We start from the raw sequence: 17,041 nt of genomic DNA on the forward strand, positions 1-17,041 counted from the left end.
TGGGTGAACCGGTCAGGGCAGGTCAGTCTGAAAAAGATCCCATTGACGCCTGTTTCCAACTGACTTTCAGAGACATAATCAGCAATGAAATCAAACATACAATCTACCACATCCATTTCAGAAGTGCAGCAAGCACATCTTGTTGGTAATTATAGTTTTATGGTAGCTATTTACTCAATTGTAAAGAAATAAAACAGTCCTAGATTTTTGGTGATTCAGGAACTAGAAGTCAATGGGCTCCTTTCCAGACTGAAAAATTCAAAATTCAAATTTGCTAACAGGTTAGTCTGGGTTCACCCCGGGTGGTAGTAGACTAGTGACTTCAACATTATATTGAGTCACTATAATTAGCACAGTCTCTCCATCAGAAACTCACCGTGCCTTTCTGCAGCACCTCACAGCTGGGAGCAGTCTCCTGCGTCCCTCATCTGATGTGTTGTATTTCTTCAGCTCAATCTCATCCAGCACATCCTCAGACATCATAAGCATGTGGGCCAGTGCTGAACAGTGGGCAGGAGATAACTTCTGTTTGATGTTCTTTGGTGATGACAAAAATGTCTGAATTTCTTTGTGCATGGAATCATCATTCATTTCAAATAAGCAGTGGAAAAGATTGATGCATCGTTCTGGGGGGAGAGCTTCTCTGTTCAGCTTCTTCATGTACTGACATGTTTCCCCAATACTGTGAGAACTGTTGTGTGTGTTGCTCAGTAGACCTTGCAGAAGTTTGTGATTTCTCTCCACAGAAATACCCATCAGGAAGCGAAGGAAGAGATCCAGGTGTCCGTTCTGGCTCTCCAAAGCCTTATCAACTGCACTCTTCAGTAAAACATGTAAGTTGTCTTGTGTTTGTCCTCCAAATGCTGATACAACATTAGATAAAAATGATGGATTGAGTTCATCTCTTTCCTTTTCACTGAGGAAGCATTTCAATGCCTCAAGTTTCTTAGCCAAATACGAGTGAAACACAAACACAGCTGCCAGTTAAGGCAGCTTTAACACAGTTTTAACCATTTGTATCCACTATTCAGGAGAATGTTGGGGACATACTGTGGGCCTTACAGTCATATCTTAACTCTGAAATCACCATTCTGTATCTGCACATCTGTGTTTTAACCATTTGTATTCACTATTCAGGAGAATGTTGGGGACATACTGTGGGCCTTACAGTCATATCTTACTCTGATATCACGATTCCTGAGAGCTTCTTCCTTACAATAATACCTTTCTCTGATAGGCCCATTCCTGGCTGAGAGCTTCTTCCTGATTAGCCTGCGATCTTTTGAAAAGATCTTGCTTTGGCGTTACAGTTTAGACTCTTGAACTTCATAACATCATACAACTACAGAAAAAAGTAAGTATCTACTACACACTCCAAAAAACATCATTTCCTATATAAATTAAACAAGTAAGCACACTTACCTTGTGATCATTTGAGCCTCCTGAGGTGTGTTTCACCTGTGCTGTTCAGAGTGAACGTTGTGTTCCTGTAACAAGCCGTCATAAAAGGTTTTACAGCTTAGATAAACTGTTTGTGTGTATGTTTGTGTGTGTGGACATGAGAGGTGTGTGTGTGTGTGTGTGTGTGTACTCTGGAGGTGTGTGTGTGTGTGTGTGGACACGGGAGGTGTGTGTGTGTGTGTGTGTGTGTGTGTGTGTGTGTGTGTGTGTGTGGACATGGGAGGTGTGTGTGTGGACTAGGGAGGTGAAAATCTGTAGTAGAATTTGAAGAAAATGGTGCATCCTAAGGCTCCAACCTGCAAAACTGATCTGGCAACTGGAATCAGAGAAAGTTGGAGCCAGATTGATGAAGAGTACTGTTTGTCACTCATTAAGTCCATGCCTCAGAGACTGCAAGCCGTTATAGAAGCCAGAGGTGGTGCAACAAAGTATAGTGGTGCGTTGAAGTGTTCTTTTGTCAATTTGTTTTTCATGATTCCATATTTTTTTCCTTGGAATTGAGTGATTCCATATTTTTTTCCCCTCTGGTTGGTCTAAAACAAGCAACTGTTACTGATTAATTATTTTTTTTCTTGATTTCCTATAATGTTTCTTAAAGCCAGAAAGTTGCCATTTGAAACTAACTTAGTTTTGTGTCATGTCTTTGATCTGGCTTTTTTTTTAAAAAAAAAAGAAACAACTGGACAACAAGACTGGTGATTCCATAATTTATGCCAGGGGTTGTATGTGGAGAAGGTACAACATAACATACAAAGGCCAAAGACAAGCGGCAACGGTGTATACAACTTAATTTATTAAATGAAAGTGATTCAGACATAAACAAAGTTTACAAAACAGATGGAAAACCCTGACCACACATAACTACGGAGAAGATGCACTTGCCTCACTCCCGACCAGAAATAAAACACGAGGGTTTGCCGTGAGTCTTCCGGGGTCCATTAAGACACAACTAAACCTTAACTAACAAACGTGAAAACCCAACACCCAAATACCACCTGCTCTATAGAAGAATTATAAATTAAAGATGACAAAGATTAATCCCATACGGGGAGAAATGCTTGTGAAACTCAATCACTAAACAAAAGCCTAAACAAAGAACAAAGGATGATGGGAGCGGATGGGAGGTGGGAGCGCGCGAGAGAGAGCCCGGACGTCAGGGTAGACATGTAAGCCATGCCACGTAAGTGTATAAGAGTATAAGAGTAAGTGTATAAGAGGGTGGAGGTGCAGATATACTGTCTTTATAAAACGTGCCTACAATTGTAAGCACCTCAGCGGGATGCAACGGGACGCACGGCCTGTAGGGGAGCAGACACTGAAAACTGCCCCTACTAGCACAACAGTGTGTGTGTGGGTGTGTGTGTGTGTGTGTGTGTGAGAGAGAGAGTATAGGTTTCTGTGTGTGTGTGTGTGTGTGTGTGTGTGTGTGTGTGTGTGTGTGTGTGTGTGTGTGTGTAGGTCATGTGATCTAGATCAGAGACACTGAGGAGGAGTCAGGATAAACCCAAATCGCCATAGTGAGTAAATCTGTATGGGTGTTTAGGATACGGCTGCTCCTTCTTCACCCACGTCACCTTCCTGTGTGTGTACTGCAGGACACAGCAGGTCATGTGATCAGAGACACTGATGAGCCTACTAATCCAAAGTGTTTGTGTGAGTGTGTGTGTGTGTGTGTGTGTGTGTGTGTGTGTGTGTGTGTGTGTGTGTGTGTGTGTGTGTGTGTGTGTGTGTGTGTGTGTGTGTGTGTGCGTGTGTGTGCGTGTGTGTGTGTGTGTGAGTGTGTATGTGTGTGTGTGTGTGTGTGTGTGTGTGTGAGTGCTTGTCTGTATGTATGTAAGCACAGGTGTGTGTGTGTGGTGTGTGTGGTGTGTGTGTGTGTGTGTGTGTGTGTGTGTGTGTGTGTGTGTGTGTGTGTGTGTGTGTGTGTGTGTGTGTGTGTGTGTGTGTGTGTGTGTGTGTGAGTGTGTGTGTGTGTGTGTGTGTGTGTGTGTGTGTGTGTGTGAGTGTGTATGTGTGTGTGTGTGTGTGTGTGTGTGTGTGTGTGTACTGCAGGACACAGCAGGTCATGTGATCAGAGACACTGATGAGCCTACTAATCCAAAGTGTTTGTGTGTGTGTGTGTGTGTGTGTGTGTGTGTGTGTGTGTGTGTGTGTGTGTGTGTGTGTGCGTGCGTGCGTGTGCGTGTGTGTGTGTGAGTGTGTATGTGTGTGTGTGTGTGTGTGTGAGCGCTTGTCTGTATGTATGTAAGCACAGGTGTGTGTGTGTGTGTGTGTGTGTGTGTGTGTGTGTGTGTGTGTGTGTGTGTGTGTGTGTGTGTGTGTGTGTGTGTGTGAGTGCTTGTCTGTATGTATGTAAGCACAGGTGTGTGTGTGTGTGTGTGTGTGTGTGTGTGTGTGTCTAGGTCATGTGGGTAGGTATAGAGGTAGGTGTGTGTGTGTGTGTGTGTGTGTGTGTGTGTGTGTGTGTGAGTGTCATGTGATCTAGATGAGAGACACTGATGAGTCAGTTTGAACCCAAATCGCTGCATGTAGGGGCTCACTAGTGGATGTGGTGGTGAAGGTGTGCAGGTGTGTGAGAGTATCAGAGGAGACCCTGTAGAAGGACAGAGTGCCGACCTCACGCTCCACATACACTCCTACTCTCCTGGAGCCTGCGGGGGGGACGGGTAGAACAGTCTGATTTCCATTGTGTCTGGGTCTGTATGTGTCACTGTAACAGTCCAGACACCAGGCCTGGGCAGAGTATCTGGTATCTTCACTCCTGCTGATGCTTTTATAGGCCACTCCCACTTCAACATTGTCCCCACTCCACTCCCACTCCCAGTAGCAGCGTCCAGTCAGAGGCTCTCTGCTCAGCACCTGGGAGACAGTAAATCTGTCTGGGTGGTCAGGATACGGCTGCTGCTCTCTCACCCGCGTCACCTTCCTGTTCCCCTCAGACAGAAGGAGACGTCTGTGTGCCGTGTTTGGGTCCAGTGTGAACTCACAGGAAACTGTACACACAACACACAGCAGACAACACACGTCACAATGGAACAACACACACACACATGCCTTACACACACACACACACACACACACCTTGCACTCACATCTGCATACACACACACTGAGGCAGATCACATGACCTCCTCTGTCCTGAAGGACACACACACACACTGTGTCCTGTAGAATTACTCTTGAACACACACCTATACCTACACACACTATAATGATACATACCTTACAGTGGGTACGGGTTGAGAATGCACCTTCTCCTGCGGGACTCCCGAAGAGATCCCGCAGGCTGTCAAGCCGATTTTTTTCGAGGCTAAGGCAATGTACCCAAACAACCACCAGGTGGCAGAAAGTTTCATCCCACATTTCAGCTGCATTTAATGATGAAGACCGCATATCCGTCAATAGCCGACTCCTTAATCTCATTTAATCATTAAAATGAAGGTGATGACTGGCGAAATTAATCAAACGACGTTTCAATAAACCATTGTTGAAATTGACAGTTGAAATGGTTATAGAAAATCGCCTACAGCCTAACGCCGACACAGCTGATTCTTTGATTGATTCTAAGCTGTTTTGATGTAGGGGATGGGTAAACTGGCGCGCTACAAACATGTTACCAATCAAATGTAATATTAGTAGGACTAGCCTACTTAGACACTTTAGTCATAGGCAACGTTGCCATGTTAATTTGGGCTAGAAGTGCTTGCTTGTGGTGGCGCTCCTGTCCGCTGCTTCTCCCGAATTGTCAGCAATCAGCTTAATTCTGGAACACCTAATTTTGGGGTGTTTTTGCCCGCATTGCACATCATCTACTCAGGAGGGCACTGCTCCCACATACTTTGGCCCACCATGACAAACCTGACCTCTACTGAAACCTGACACTCAGAGGTATTATATGAAACAGTCTGTTTGACTGTGTGATGTACTGGCAAAGGGTTACAGAGGCTTGAATATTGTTTTCTCTTTCAGCCGGTAACATACATCTCTGGAACTGCCCACATTTGGGCCCTCTAGATCACCATGTCAGCCTTGAAACACAACTAACACCTAACACCAGGTCTTGTGAGCCTGTAACTCAAAGTAGATTACTATGGGCTAAAATATGGAGTTTTCACAAATTTATTTGTGTTGAAATACCTATGCGAGTCATTTTTAGAAATCTGCCAGAGTAGCAAATTAATATGTAAAGTTATCCTTTTTCTTTGATTCTATGACAGTCAGTGTCATGCAAAAGTGGATAAAACTAGAATCTCCAGAATGTTAGCTTTCATTTGACACCAAGATTATGTTTCTACTCAAAGGGGTTCTTGTGTAGTAAGGGTTTTATTGTTTGTATGCACCATCAAATCTCTGAATTCTTTGGCCGAAATGACTATTTCCTTGTTTGAATGGATTTGGAAGGGCTAGCTCTATGGTATATCCGGTAGTGTCACATATCAATCGATCCGTCTAACTCTTAGCATCCCGGAACCGTCGGTCCCATCTCCGAGACTTGCTGCAGTCCCGCGTTATCGTCATTCAAAGCGGAGGTCCCTGATTGACAGCTTTCTTGCCCAATCCCCTCCGGTTACGGATATCTCGACAACCAAAGGTCGCAGAGAGACATGGCAGGGCTCTATGAATGCGGAAGAGGCAGACGAATCTTCGGATGTTTTTAGCTTAGCGATAGCACTTTGCTATGGAATGCTACGCGGCTATACAGATAAGTTTCAAGTCGCAGATTATTTATTTCTAGTTTGTTGCTTTTGTATGAACTGTATTATACATCTACCAAACGTATTATGGATAAAACAACGTGGATATTCCATTACTATGGGTTCTTACGGACATGTGAAGGCCCAGCATTCTATGGTTGGCAGATCGCTATGGGGTCGTACAAGGACTGTAAGGTAAGGAGTCACTGATTCGAGATGGGTTTGGTGGGAGGGGGGGTACAGTACAGTACAGTACAGTAAGTTTTTTTTTTTTTTCTTTTCATAACGAACTATACATATCTTGATTCGTGAGAGTCTAAGCTTTCAACCGATATGTGACATGACTATGGAACTTCGTGATATGATGCCTAAAATTATGGGAGGGGGGAGTGGGGGAGGTGTGGGGGTGGGGGGTGAGTCGTGAGCGGCACGCCCGTTCCAGAGGATGTTAAATGTCAAATCATATTTATTTCTCTTTGTCGCCATGGTATTGGGGGAAACGCGGAGAAACGAGACGGTCAGTCCTCGTATTTTTTCTTCGCGTTTCGTTATAAGAAATATATAGGTAATAGTTAGTCCTCTTCCGTATTGAACAGATAGGCTACGGGACGCTCTTTGTTCCGTATTTTAAGGAACTACTCAATGCACACACACTACAATGAAAAACACACAAAGAAATCGCTAAACATATAGCCTACAACCAAATGACACTTTAATGCAGCGTTTCTCAAACTATGGGCCGCGAAACGTGGAGACTGCTGCTGGTCCGAGAGACATGGAGTGAAACCGCGGACCGACAGAAAAAGAAAGCAAACTGCTATCGGGAGGAAATGCTTGCTAATTTTATGTGTTTAAACATAGAGCCATACAATTAGGTGTGTCTGTTATTATGATAATTTTCGAGCATAACTGCTTGTCCATAGCTCAGTGACAGGTGTTAATAGCCTTGCCATAAGCATTGCTGTGGAATGCAGGTGCCTCTTTTATTATGCGGTTAGAGCATAAGCGCTTACTCATATAGACCAGGGGTCTTCAACTTTTTTCAGCCCAAGGACCCCTTGGCTGTGAGAGAGACTGAGCACGGACCCCCACACCTGGCACACCTCAAATCATGCCTATCATTTGAACCGTCAGTCATTAGTGCCTACATGCATGCACGTACGCGCACGCACACACACGAACTGACACATTCTAAACATAAGTTATTATTAACAGGGGGGTAACTGCTTTATACAACTCGTTTCTGATAATTCTTTACATAGTGTTGCATAAACTCGCCCTATAATAGAATGAATGTCACAAGGGTCAACTAAGGTGGATATGTAAGGGATAATCAACGACGCACCGTGCGTTTCTAGGAAAATAATGCACGTTTTAAGTGTTAATAAGGTCCCGACGCCGCAGGCATTATTGCAGTGCATTATTTTCCTATAAACGCACGGCACGGAGTTGATTATCCCGTTTATACCACTGCTACTATCATTTTCGTTTATATTGCCGCTGTCTTAGATACAACGTTGCTGTGTTTACCGTTACATTCACATTGGCAAATTAATATTCAAGTGTGAGAAGCTCCGCTTTAACACTAGAAGCGCCAAGCGCCGGTCATTTGACCGCTGACGCGTATTCCTAGAAGCGCCGTGGGGGTTTGACCTAGATATACCTAGAACTGCCGGGCTGCGGTCATTTGACCGCAGTGATTACAAAAAAAAAAAAATCTTTTCACTCGATTAAATTCCAGGACCCTAAGTTCACGACTTTTCCTAAATACGCGTGTTTTGTCACCCAGAATTTTTACATGATCAAAAGCACACCGGTACAAGCTAGTTTAGAGCTATTTTGCGCTCACTTATGTGACAACACTATGTTGTCTCGCGTTCGGCCATTTTTGTCCAGGCTGCTATTCTCTTTTCTCACAGCAGATGTCGCAAGGATTTCCTGTCAGTCGGGCATGAGAATAATATTTTACCATAAAACATATTGTTTATATATGTGCAATATGTATTATATATGTGCTTTATTTTAATAACTATTTTTCATTTACATGGCATAGTCTATGGAGGCGATTTACAGTGGTAAAATGCGAGTTTGTTTTGAAAACGTTGCGACAGGCCTACATGTGTAAAACATATTTTCGTCGTAGCCTATTTATGTACGTAGGGCGAGTATGCCTACGTACATTCATAGTTGTATATCTTATCTTCTATTTGTAGGCTATCTTTTAAAGCTCAGACTAATGTATAAGCATTTTCTTACATATTTGCTGGACTGACTGATTTTTGTACAATGTCATGTGGCGCAGCGTTAACACTCCTGCCTGCAACGCCGGAGACCCGTGTTCACATCCTGGCAGGAGCGAAATATAGAATCTTATATCGACTTAATTTACTGACCGTTTTTCAACGTCGATGAACAATTATTTTTTGTTAATGGTTTTTAATAACAACCTATCTGAAACAAACGGATGAATCACAATATGTTTAGGCCTACCATTAACGAAAAATAATTTCGCCAGCCAATCATTTTCTGCCGCCATCTGACAAACTTTGACTAAGCCAGTTAGACTTTTTGCATCTAAAAATAATTATATCATAGTGACACGCGAAAAAATAAACGATAGCTTAGAAACTAGGCCTGCATGAGATTTTCCCACTGGACACACCACATCAGTATTGTGCTCGTTGCTACGATACACAGGACTCACAGTGAGTTGACGACCAATGAAAATGACATGGGGAAAAGAAGGAAACAAAGTAGCCTGATTTTGATCTTACCTTAGGCCTACATACTTTCCTAATTCCTACGTTACTCAGACTTTTGTTAAATCGTCAGGGCCCGGTTGCACAAACACCAAAACCAAAGATTGATGATATGAACCAAATATTCTGGAACAGATGGATTTACAGCATTGAACGTGATAGGCTATTAGGCTTTCCAGAGATTGCTGCGCGTTCACAACGCAATGAACGCATGCAGTCTACATTGAAGTGAAACGTGCAGAACGTTGTCCAAAACAATACAATAACATTGTATGTTGATATCTAATACAATATACACATCTGTAGTGGCAACTAAAGCCATTATCAGTCATGAAAACTGTGGCGGCTGCATTAAGGTTTTGGCTGAGCCAGCTAGCCAGCCGAAACCTCATCAGCCAGCCGTTCTCAAAGCAAATGGCTTCGGGGTCTATACATAACACTATCCATTGCAGCCTATTTGAAACCGATCATCCCCCCTCCCCCATACACTCGTCTAGGCTAGGCTACAGATATCACCGAGGCATTGAGGACAATTAACTGCCTCCCCACCCCCACCCCATCTATCTGTCCCTGCATAGGCCTAGGCTACTAGTCTGTAGGCTGACTGCTTAGGCAACTCGTGGAAGAATGCGCAATGTTTCATCGCATATGCGCGTTTCAGAATGTTCGAATTCGCCAGCGTGCATGTAGTTATGTGAATAGAAAAGAATAGCATATGTAAGGGATAATCAACGACGCGCCGTGCGTTTATAGGAAAATAATGCACGTTCGAAGTGGTAATAAGGACCCGACGCCGCAGGCGGAGGGGACTTTACACTTCGATAAGTGCATTATTTACCTATAAACGCACAGGGCGCGGAGTTGATTATCCCGCTTATACCACTGCTACTATCATTTTCGTTTATATTGCCGCTGTCTTAGATACAACGTTGTTGTTTTTACCGTTACATTAACATTGGCGAATTGATATTCAAGTGTAATAAGCCCAAAAAAAGGAAATACTTCATAGCCGTGCGGTATATAGAAAAATAATGCACGTTCCAAATAGCGCATCACAATAGGAAATTTGACCAAGCAGTGGTATAAAGCCTACTTTATTGATGCCTTGTTCAAAAGGACTTCCGTCATGAATAGGTTGGGAATCGAACTAACAACCCTTGGGTCCTCAAGGCGAAGCTCTAACCAGTGAGCCACAGCCTTGCTTGACAGATACGTGAAAATGTGTGTCTCAATGCTAAATCTCGAATTCACATAGAAGTTAGCTTAAATTGTAGAAACAATTAGGCCTATAGCTTTTTTTCAGCAGACACCGCAAACATAGCCTATACACATTCGCAAAACGGAGAATATCATTCACTCATTATTTTAAATTATGCTACTTCTCACGCCTATGCCTGCTCAGCATAGCTCTCTCTATCTCCCTCCCTCCGAGGTAGCTAGCCTAGACCCTATAAGATGCTTCTCCCTAAATGAATGAAAGTTGTTTTAGAAAGTAGCCACGGTAGCCTGTAAAATGCGGCATGAAATCCTGGCTACTGTGTAATTGAAACCAGACTGTTAGGCTCTTTGTTCCAGGTGACCAGGTCCGATCATTTTCGGCGGCGCGAACATATAGGCTACCTGAATAGAAGTGAAATTGGGGAGTGAATTAGAACTAGCCACATTCACTTTTAGAGCATTTTAGTTGAAAGTCAAGTTTGCTTAAGGTTTGTTCAAGAACTCTTCCAAAGTTTTTACCTCAAACAACACAAATCAACACAAATACATGAACAGATAACTCAAACGTGCTGTATGTCCTAATGAAACAAACAACCACAGATTATCAACAACACGGTCTGACACGAATGACACATGGCTTAGTGCAAACTGAATTTATGACCAAACGATTTCATTCGTGCACGAAGCGCCATCTAGCGATCATTATGTGTAAGTAAAAGCCTCCCAGTCTAAGGACTCAGCGGTCATTTGACCGCCTCGCCGCGCTTTAAGTAGTTCACAACAGCACGGCGCTTCTAGTAGGTCGTCAAAGCGGTCAAATGACCGGGGCGCGGCGCTTCTAGGTATAAGTGGGTCAGAACGGCGCGGCGCTTCTAGTGTTAACCCTCTCTGGTGGTATAAATTCAGCTAAATTCAGGCAAAGCTTCATTTGCTCAACCTGATACAGACAGACAGCCTCTGCATCTTGTGTAAATATAACTTGTCTTACACAAGGAAACACAAACACACAAGATTATCGTTATTGTTTCATTTTGATGGTATGACATCGCGGAGAACGTTGGATTAATGAATTCACGCAGAACGCCTTGACCCCCGGTTGAAGACCCATGATATAGACTATAACTCAGGGACAGGTGCAAAACCACCAACTGGGATGGATCGAAGGGCAAGCAAGCACTGCCACACAACGTGAAGGCCTTTGTGTTGTCAACACTAAACAGAAAGTTTCCTACGATGGGGAGAAGTGGCCACATGGACTGCATCGATAAGATCAACGAATGCCTTCGCAAGCCCCGAAACCCCGGTGATACATTTTCTTTCCTTTAATTCAATAAAAAAATGTTTAGGCCTATCTGAAGAACTTTTCCGAGGTTGTCTTGTCTACCAAATCCTAAACTTAAATAGCGTAAACATTTTATCTTATGAAAAAACTCTTAGGGGGAACAGTTAGGCAGCCCTTCCTCCATATCGTAGTAGGCCTATATGCAATTTATTAGAGGGGTCAAAAAAACTCATAAAATAGGCTAGCCTGCTACTTTTTCCAGACTAAATGTGTCACTTTAGTGATTGGCTCTTTCAAATGCAAATGAGGTGGATGGGCTTTTGAATGGGCCTGCTGCAGGTGAGAGGACAAATGCTAAGAATTTGTTGTTTTTACAAAGTGCCATTATCATTGGCATATTCTCTTAAAACAATACATAAGTTTAGAGCGAACATTTCAACTATGTTTGCCATGGTAGACAAAAACACTCAAATAAAACAATAGCCTAAAAAATAACTGTAGTGCGTAATGAACACGGCTCTATATCCTAAATAATTTTCGAGGTTCGCCATTTGGTAAAAAGCCAGGTCTATATGTACGGGATAATGGACGACACGCCGTGCGGTTATTCAAAGTTAATGCACGTTCTAGACGGTGATACGGCCCGACGCGAAGCGGAGGGACGTTCCGTCTAGAAAAGTGCATTAACTTTGAATAACCGCACGGCGTGAAGTCCATTATCCCGCTTATTCCACTGTTGCCACTTGCGTTGTGTTCGTTTTCGGTGCTCATTTAATTGTTTTAATCGCTAGAACGGTATTGTTTGTAGAACTACTTTTCCCAGACACATTTCAACTCATTTCTCAAACTGTGGTTACTAGTTCTAAATGGATGGTTGCTATGGCCAAAAGCCAGTCGTTAGTTCTAATCTCCCGTTGTCAAGCTGGCACATCCCAGGATTCTGATGAACGTTAACTTTGAAAGATTGCCATTTTTCTTAGCCTACTGCCACCTAACTAGCTAAATGACACCTCTGTCATATGCTAAACGTTACTATGATCTGAACGTCTGTATTTTACAGCTTATGTAACGTGACAGTGCATTTAAACTTCACAACGAGTTTGGCGAATTAATATTCATGTGTGATACGGTCAAAAACAATGGAACTACTTCATAGCCGTGCGTATATCTAAAGTTAATGCACACCCTTATAGAACGCAGGACAATGGGGAACTCAACCGAGCAGTGGAATAAATATATATATATAGAGAGAGAGAGAGAAAGAGAGAGAGAGAGATTCATGCATTCTGCATAACCGTGAAACTATACCTTAGATGTTTTTTTTTCTCATTGGAATACAGCAGGACAGGATGCCTTTTATCTATCAAACGCAAAAGTTGAGATTGTTTGTTTTTCGTTTCTGGGAGATCTCGTTATCGTTTTGGATTGTCGGATTTTATACTTATTGTAGGATGAACAAAGTCCATGGATTTGCTATATTAAATCCAGTAGCCTAATAATTAGGCTATGTGCCACGTCCGATTTCGCAAGTGGTGTAGTAGGCCTAGGCTACATTTAAAAATCGACAGCCGTATGTGAGATCCATTTCATGAAGAGCAATTGTCTTGTGCGATCATGCCCCCTCCCCCACACTCGTCTAACCAGTTCACTACATTATAGCCTACCTATATGTGGCACTGAGGACGACTGCCTCTCCCTCTTCTCTCTCGACAGACACCTGAGCCCGACACTATGTCAATGTAAAAATGTGCGTGAGTGTGCGCTGAACCACGAATTCACATAGGCTATTAACTTTTCTTTTCAGCAGACATCGCAAACATAAAAAAATCGCAAAACAGAAAATCTTTCATTTTTTAATAAAACGACAACTTTCCTCTTGATGAGTTCCGGAGAGGTTCTTCGAGTGGGTTTCGAACCCCGATCGCTGGCGTACCTTGCACATGCTCAACCAGTTGCGCCACAGCTCGATTGTTACCACCGTTATGCTTTATTCGCGGTATGGACTTGAAACGCCGATCAAAAGTTCTGACATGTTAAAATGACGTTAGTTATTAATTCACCACATGATAAAATGCTGTCATATAGCTTGACGCCCAGCAGCCTATGGTAGTCTATGCCTATCTCAGAATCAACATGAACATGCATAAGATACATACGTTGCTAGAAACTTATATTGCGGAGCTAGGCCTCCTAGTCGATGGTTACAATGAATCACCCTCACTGCCCTATCGCATATCTGACCATCCATTGTTACAATGTTACAAAATGCGCGATCTTCTCCATGCATGTAGCCTACGGTTATAAGTAAAGTGACAAGCATAGGCATGTATTAAAGAGATTTCTGTTAAATACATTTTATTTTCAGTCGTCAAAAGTGGTGGGGACAAAATCTGTGATAACAAGTGCTGGGAGCTGTGAGGTAGGCTGTAAACATTCGAAAACTCTGCAACTGCAATCTAACATGCCGAGCGTCATGTCTCTTTTCTCCGCTTGTCACCAGCGCGGTGTCCTCGGGTTTTTCCATGAGCCGAACCTTCATATTATTAGGGCGGTCTATGTTGCCCCCTTGCGGTTGCAGTTTTCCCGATGCTTCGGGAGTCCCGATGTGCGGGAAAGAAAGGAGCATTCTCAACCCGTACCATCTGTACACACACACACGCACTCACACTCACACTCTGTCTCACACACACACACACACACACACACACACACACCTGTGCTTACATATATACATACAGACAAGCGCACACACACATTTGTACCACCACATTCACTCATGAGCCCCTACATGCAGTGCTTTAGATTAGTAGGATCATCAGTGTCTCTGATCACATGACCTGCTGTGTCCTGCAGTACACACACACACTCACTCACTCACATACACTGCATCGATAAGATCAACGAATACAGTAGCCTAATGTTTTACAACCCAGCTGGTATCCGCTGTTCATTCCGACATATCCCCACTCGGCGGTAGGCCTAGGCCTATTTAACTTTTTTTTTTTTCAAACAACGTGCCATTGCGACATGAGGTCATTAATAGGCTATTAATGTCATAACTATTAGGCTATCATTAGGCTTACTATGCATGGCTGTAAGCAGCTATGAGGCCACTGAGATCTGGACCTCATCGGTTTTGTGAAAGCCGATTGGAAATACATAAGTTTAGAGCGAACGTTTCAACTATGTTTGCCATGGTAGACAAAAACACTCAAATAAAACAATAGCCTAAAAATAACTGCATGCGTAATGGACACGGCTCTATATCCTAAATAATTTTCGAGGTTCGCCATTTGGTAATATGACCTATCCTTACTGACAATAATTTAGATTGAGCACAACTAAAGTTGCACGAAGGCAAAATACAGTCCTAAAAGCCTATTCTATATAGCCTGGCCAATATTGTAGATGTGCAAAAGCAGCATTTGCGTGCGTGCTTGCCGTTGAGGTGTAGCCTACAAAAATGAGCATAATATCTGATTATTAAAGTATGGCTATAGGATATAGGCTAGAGAAGAGTTGGTTTAAAATTCAAGTGTAGTAAAAAAGTTTGTGCACATCCCCGGTCAAGGTGCAGAACAAGAGTAAATCATAAAAAAAATGGAAAAAGGTTCGCACACTTGAAATCCTTCTTTTTTGATTTGATTTCATTTTCTTTAGCACAAAGGAATGACGTTTCGACCGTGTGGTCTTCTTCAGATTAAAATTCAAGTACGTGCGCTATTTAACCCCTCGAGACCGACTGCAGTCTGCTGACACAGCCAGACGACTCTCCCAACCCATTCATTCGTTTTGGGCGATATAACCCATTCATTCGTTTTGTGCGTATATAGATTCCTGCATGCTGCATTACCGTGACCCTTAGCCTACCTTGTGGATGTTTTTTTCTCATTGGAATACAGCAGGACAGGATGCCTTTTATCTAACAAACGCAAAAGCTGAGATTGTTGGAAGGACTAGGCTACTCAACAAACTTGTTTTTCGTTTCTGGGAGATCTCGTTATCATTTTGGATTGTCGGATTTTTATGCTTATTGTTTGGACTTATGGACAATGAACTTTGAGGGGTGGTTGTTAGTGCTTTACAAAGCTTTGTGTTAATAAGTGTCGGTCCTCCTATCCTTCAGCTCACTGCGCGATGCAGTTGCGCATAGTGGCCACGAAGTCATTAACTGTTTACGACACAATACATGATATTTGTGTTTTTCGTTTCTTAGATTTAATGCATGTTTGACATGTAAACAGGCCTTCAGTCCGTTAACTTAAGGCCTTCTTTTGCATGGGGTTGCTCGCATCCGCCCGTAACCTAGGCCAGGGGTCGGCAATTAAGTTTGGCCTCGGGCCAGATATTTTCCGAGCCATTACATAGCGGGCCACAAGTTCACAACCAAAACAATGGCTAATTTAATTAATTAATATCGGAGGAGGTAAAAATGATAGGCGCTCTTGAAATGACAGAGCAGAGACATTCAAGCAGGCTGATGTAGGTTAAATGTGTCGACTGGTCATTGGGGGCGCTATTATATGCCTGTGTCTTTAAAAAATAATAATAAAAAACACCAGAAAAAAATTTCCACGCGTTGCTGTTAGCTGTCAAAAAATGGCACTATGAAAAAATCTGAAGAGAAAAGTTAACAGCGAAAACAGGATCTTTAATGATGAATGGACAGAGAACTATGCCTTCATCCTCCCTAATTGTATTAATGCAAAGCCCACATGCCTGATCTGTAACAACTAACGAGGGTTTCTCTGCATGCAAAGAGTACAAGACGGCACCACGAAAGTAAGCATGCTAATTTAAAGGTTGCGTTCCTAAATAACACGCACGCTATTAATGTTTGAAACTCGTGTTTTACTTTTCACAGTTCTATGTGCGTAAATTGCCTGTTTGATGTCAGGCCTGTTTAAAAGAAGTCGTGTTTTAATTATCACCATAAGCCTATGTCCGTTGTTTGAATGACAACATGTGTTATAGGGACTAGCTTGGAATTTGAGAACCAGCGCTGTCCACTGACTTCATTTGATTTTGCATGTTGTGCGTTCACGCTGCACCTCGCTGCGTGCTTCACTCGTATTCAGATGAAACAAATATCTAAGCATTTAGATTGATTGAAATTCTTCTGTTCTGGAAAGTTACGTTTCAAAATAAAGAGCATGTTTGAGACTGGCAGTCCGATTTTAATTATTATTATTATTTTTTTTTCATTCTCTGGTTCAAAAGATCTCACGGGCCAGATGTTTTTTGCTTGCGGGCCGCATCTGGCCCGCGGGCCGCCTATTGCCGACCACTGACCTAGGCTATCATGTGCGTAGTGGCTGTATACTCTTGATTATAATAAGAGGCAAATTGTTACAGGACAACTTAAACTGACTTCCCCAATGCTTCCCCGCAGCACATTACATTTTAATATAGGCTAATATAGGATGAACAAAGTCTATGGACTTGCTATAGCCTATTCAATCCAGTAGCCTAATAATTCTATGTGCCACGTCCGATTTCGCAAGTGATGTAGTAGGCTACGTTTAAACATCGACAAACGTCTGTGAGACTATACCCATTTCATGAAGAGCAATTGTCTTGTGCGATCATTCCCCCTCCCCCACACTTGTCTAACCAGTTCACTAGAC

General features: G+C 42.8%; 1 protein-coding gene across 1 annotated transcript in view; it reads right to left on the reverse strand.

Annotated features, from left to right (window-relative positions):
- Positions 1-2,232: 2,232 nt before the first annotated feature.
- Positions 2,233-17,041, reverse strand: part of LOC134080630 (NACHT, LRR and PYD domains-containing protein 12-like) — a 135,496-nt gene continuing 120,687 nt past the window's right edge. The window contains exon 10 of the mRNA XM_062537165.1: positions 2,233-4,454. Within this exon, the coding sequence (XP_062393149.1) occupies positions 3,943-4,454 (512 nt within the window). The 3' untranslated portion in view covers positions 2,233-3,942. The remainder of the gene's footprint in view (positions 4,455-17,041) is intronic.

Source organism: Sardina pilchardus, chromosome 1 (assembly GCF_963854185.1).
Source record: "Sardina pilchardus chromosome 1, fSarPil1.1, whole genome shotgun sequence".
Lineage (NCBI taxonomy): Eukaryota > Metazoa > Chordata > Actinopteri > Clupeiformes > Clupeidae > Sardina > Sardina pilchardus.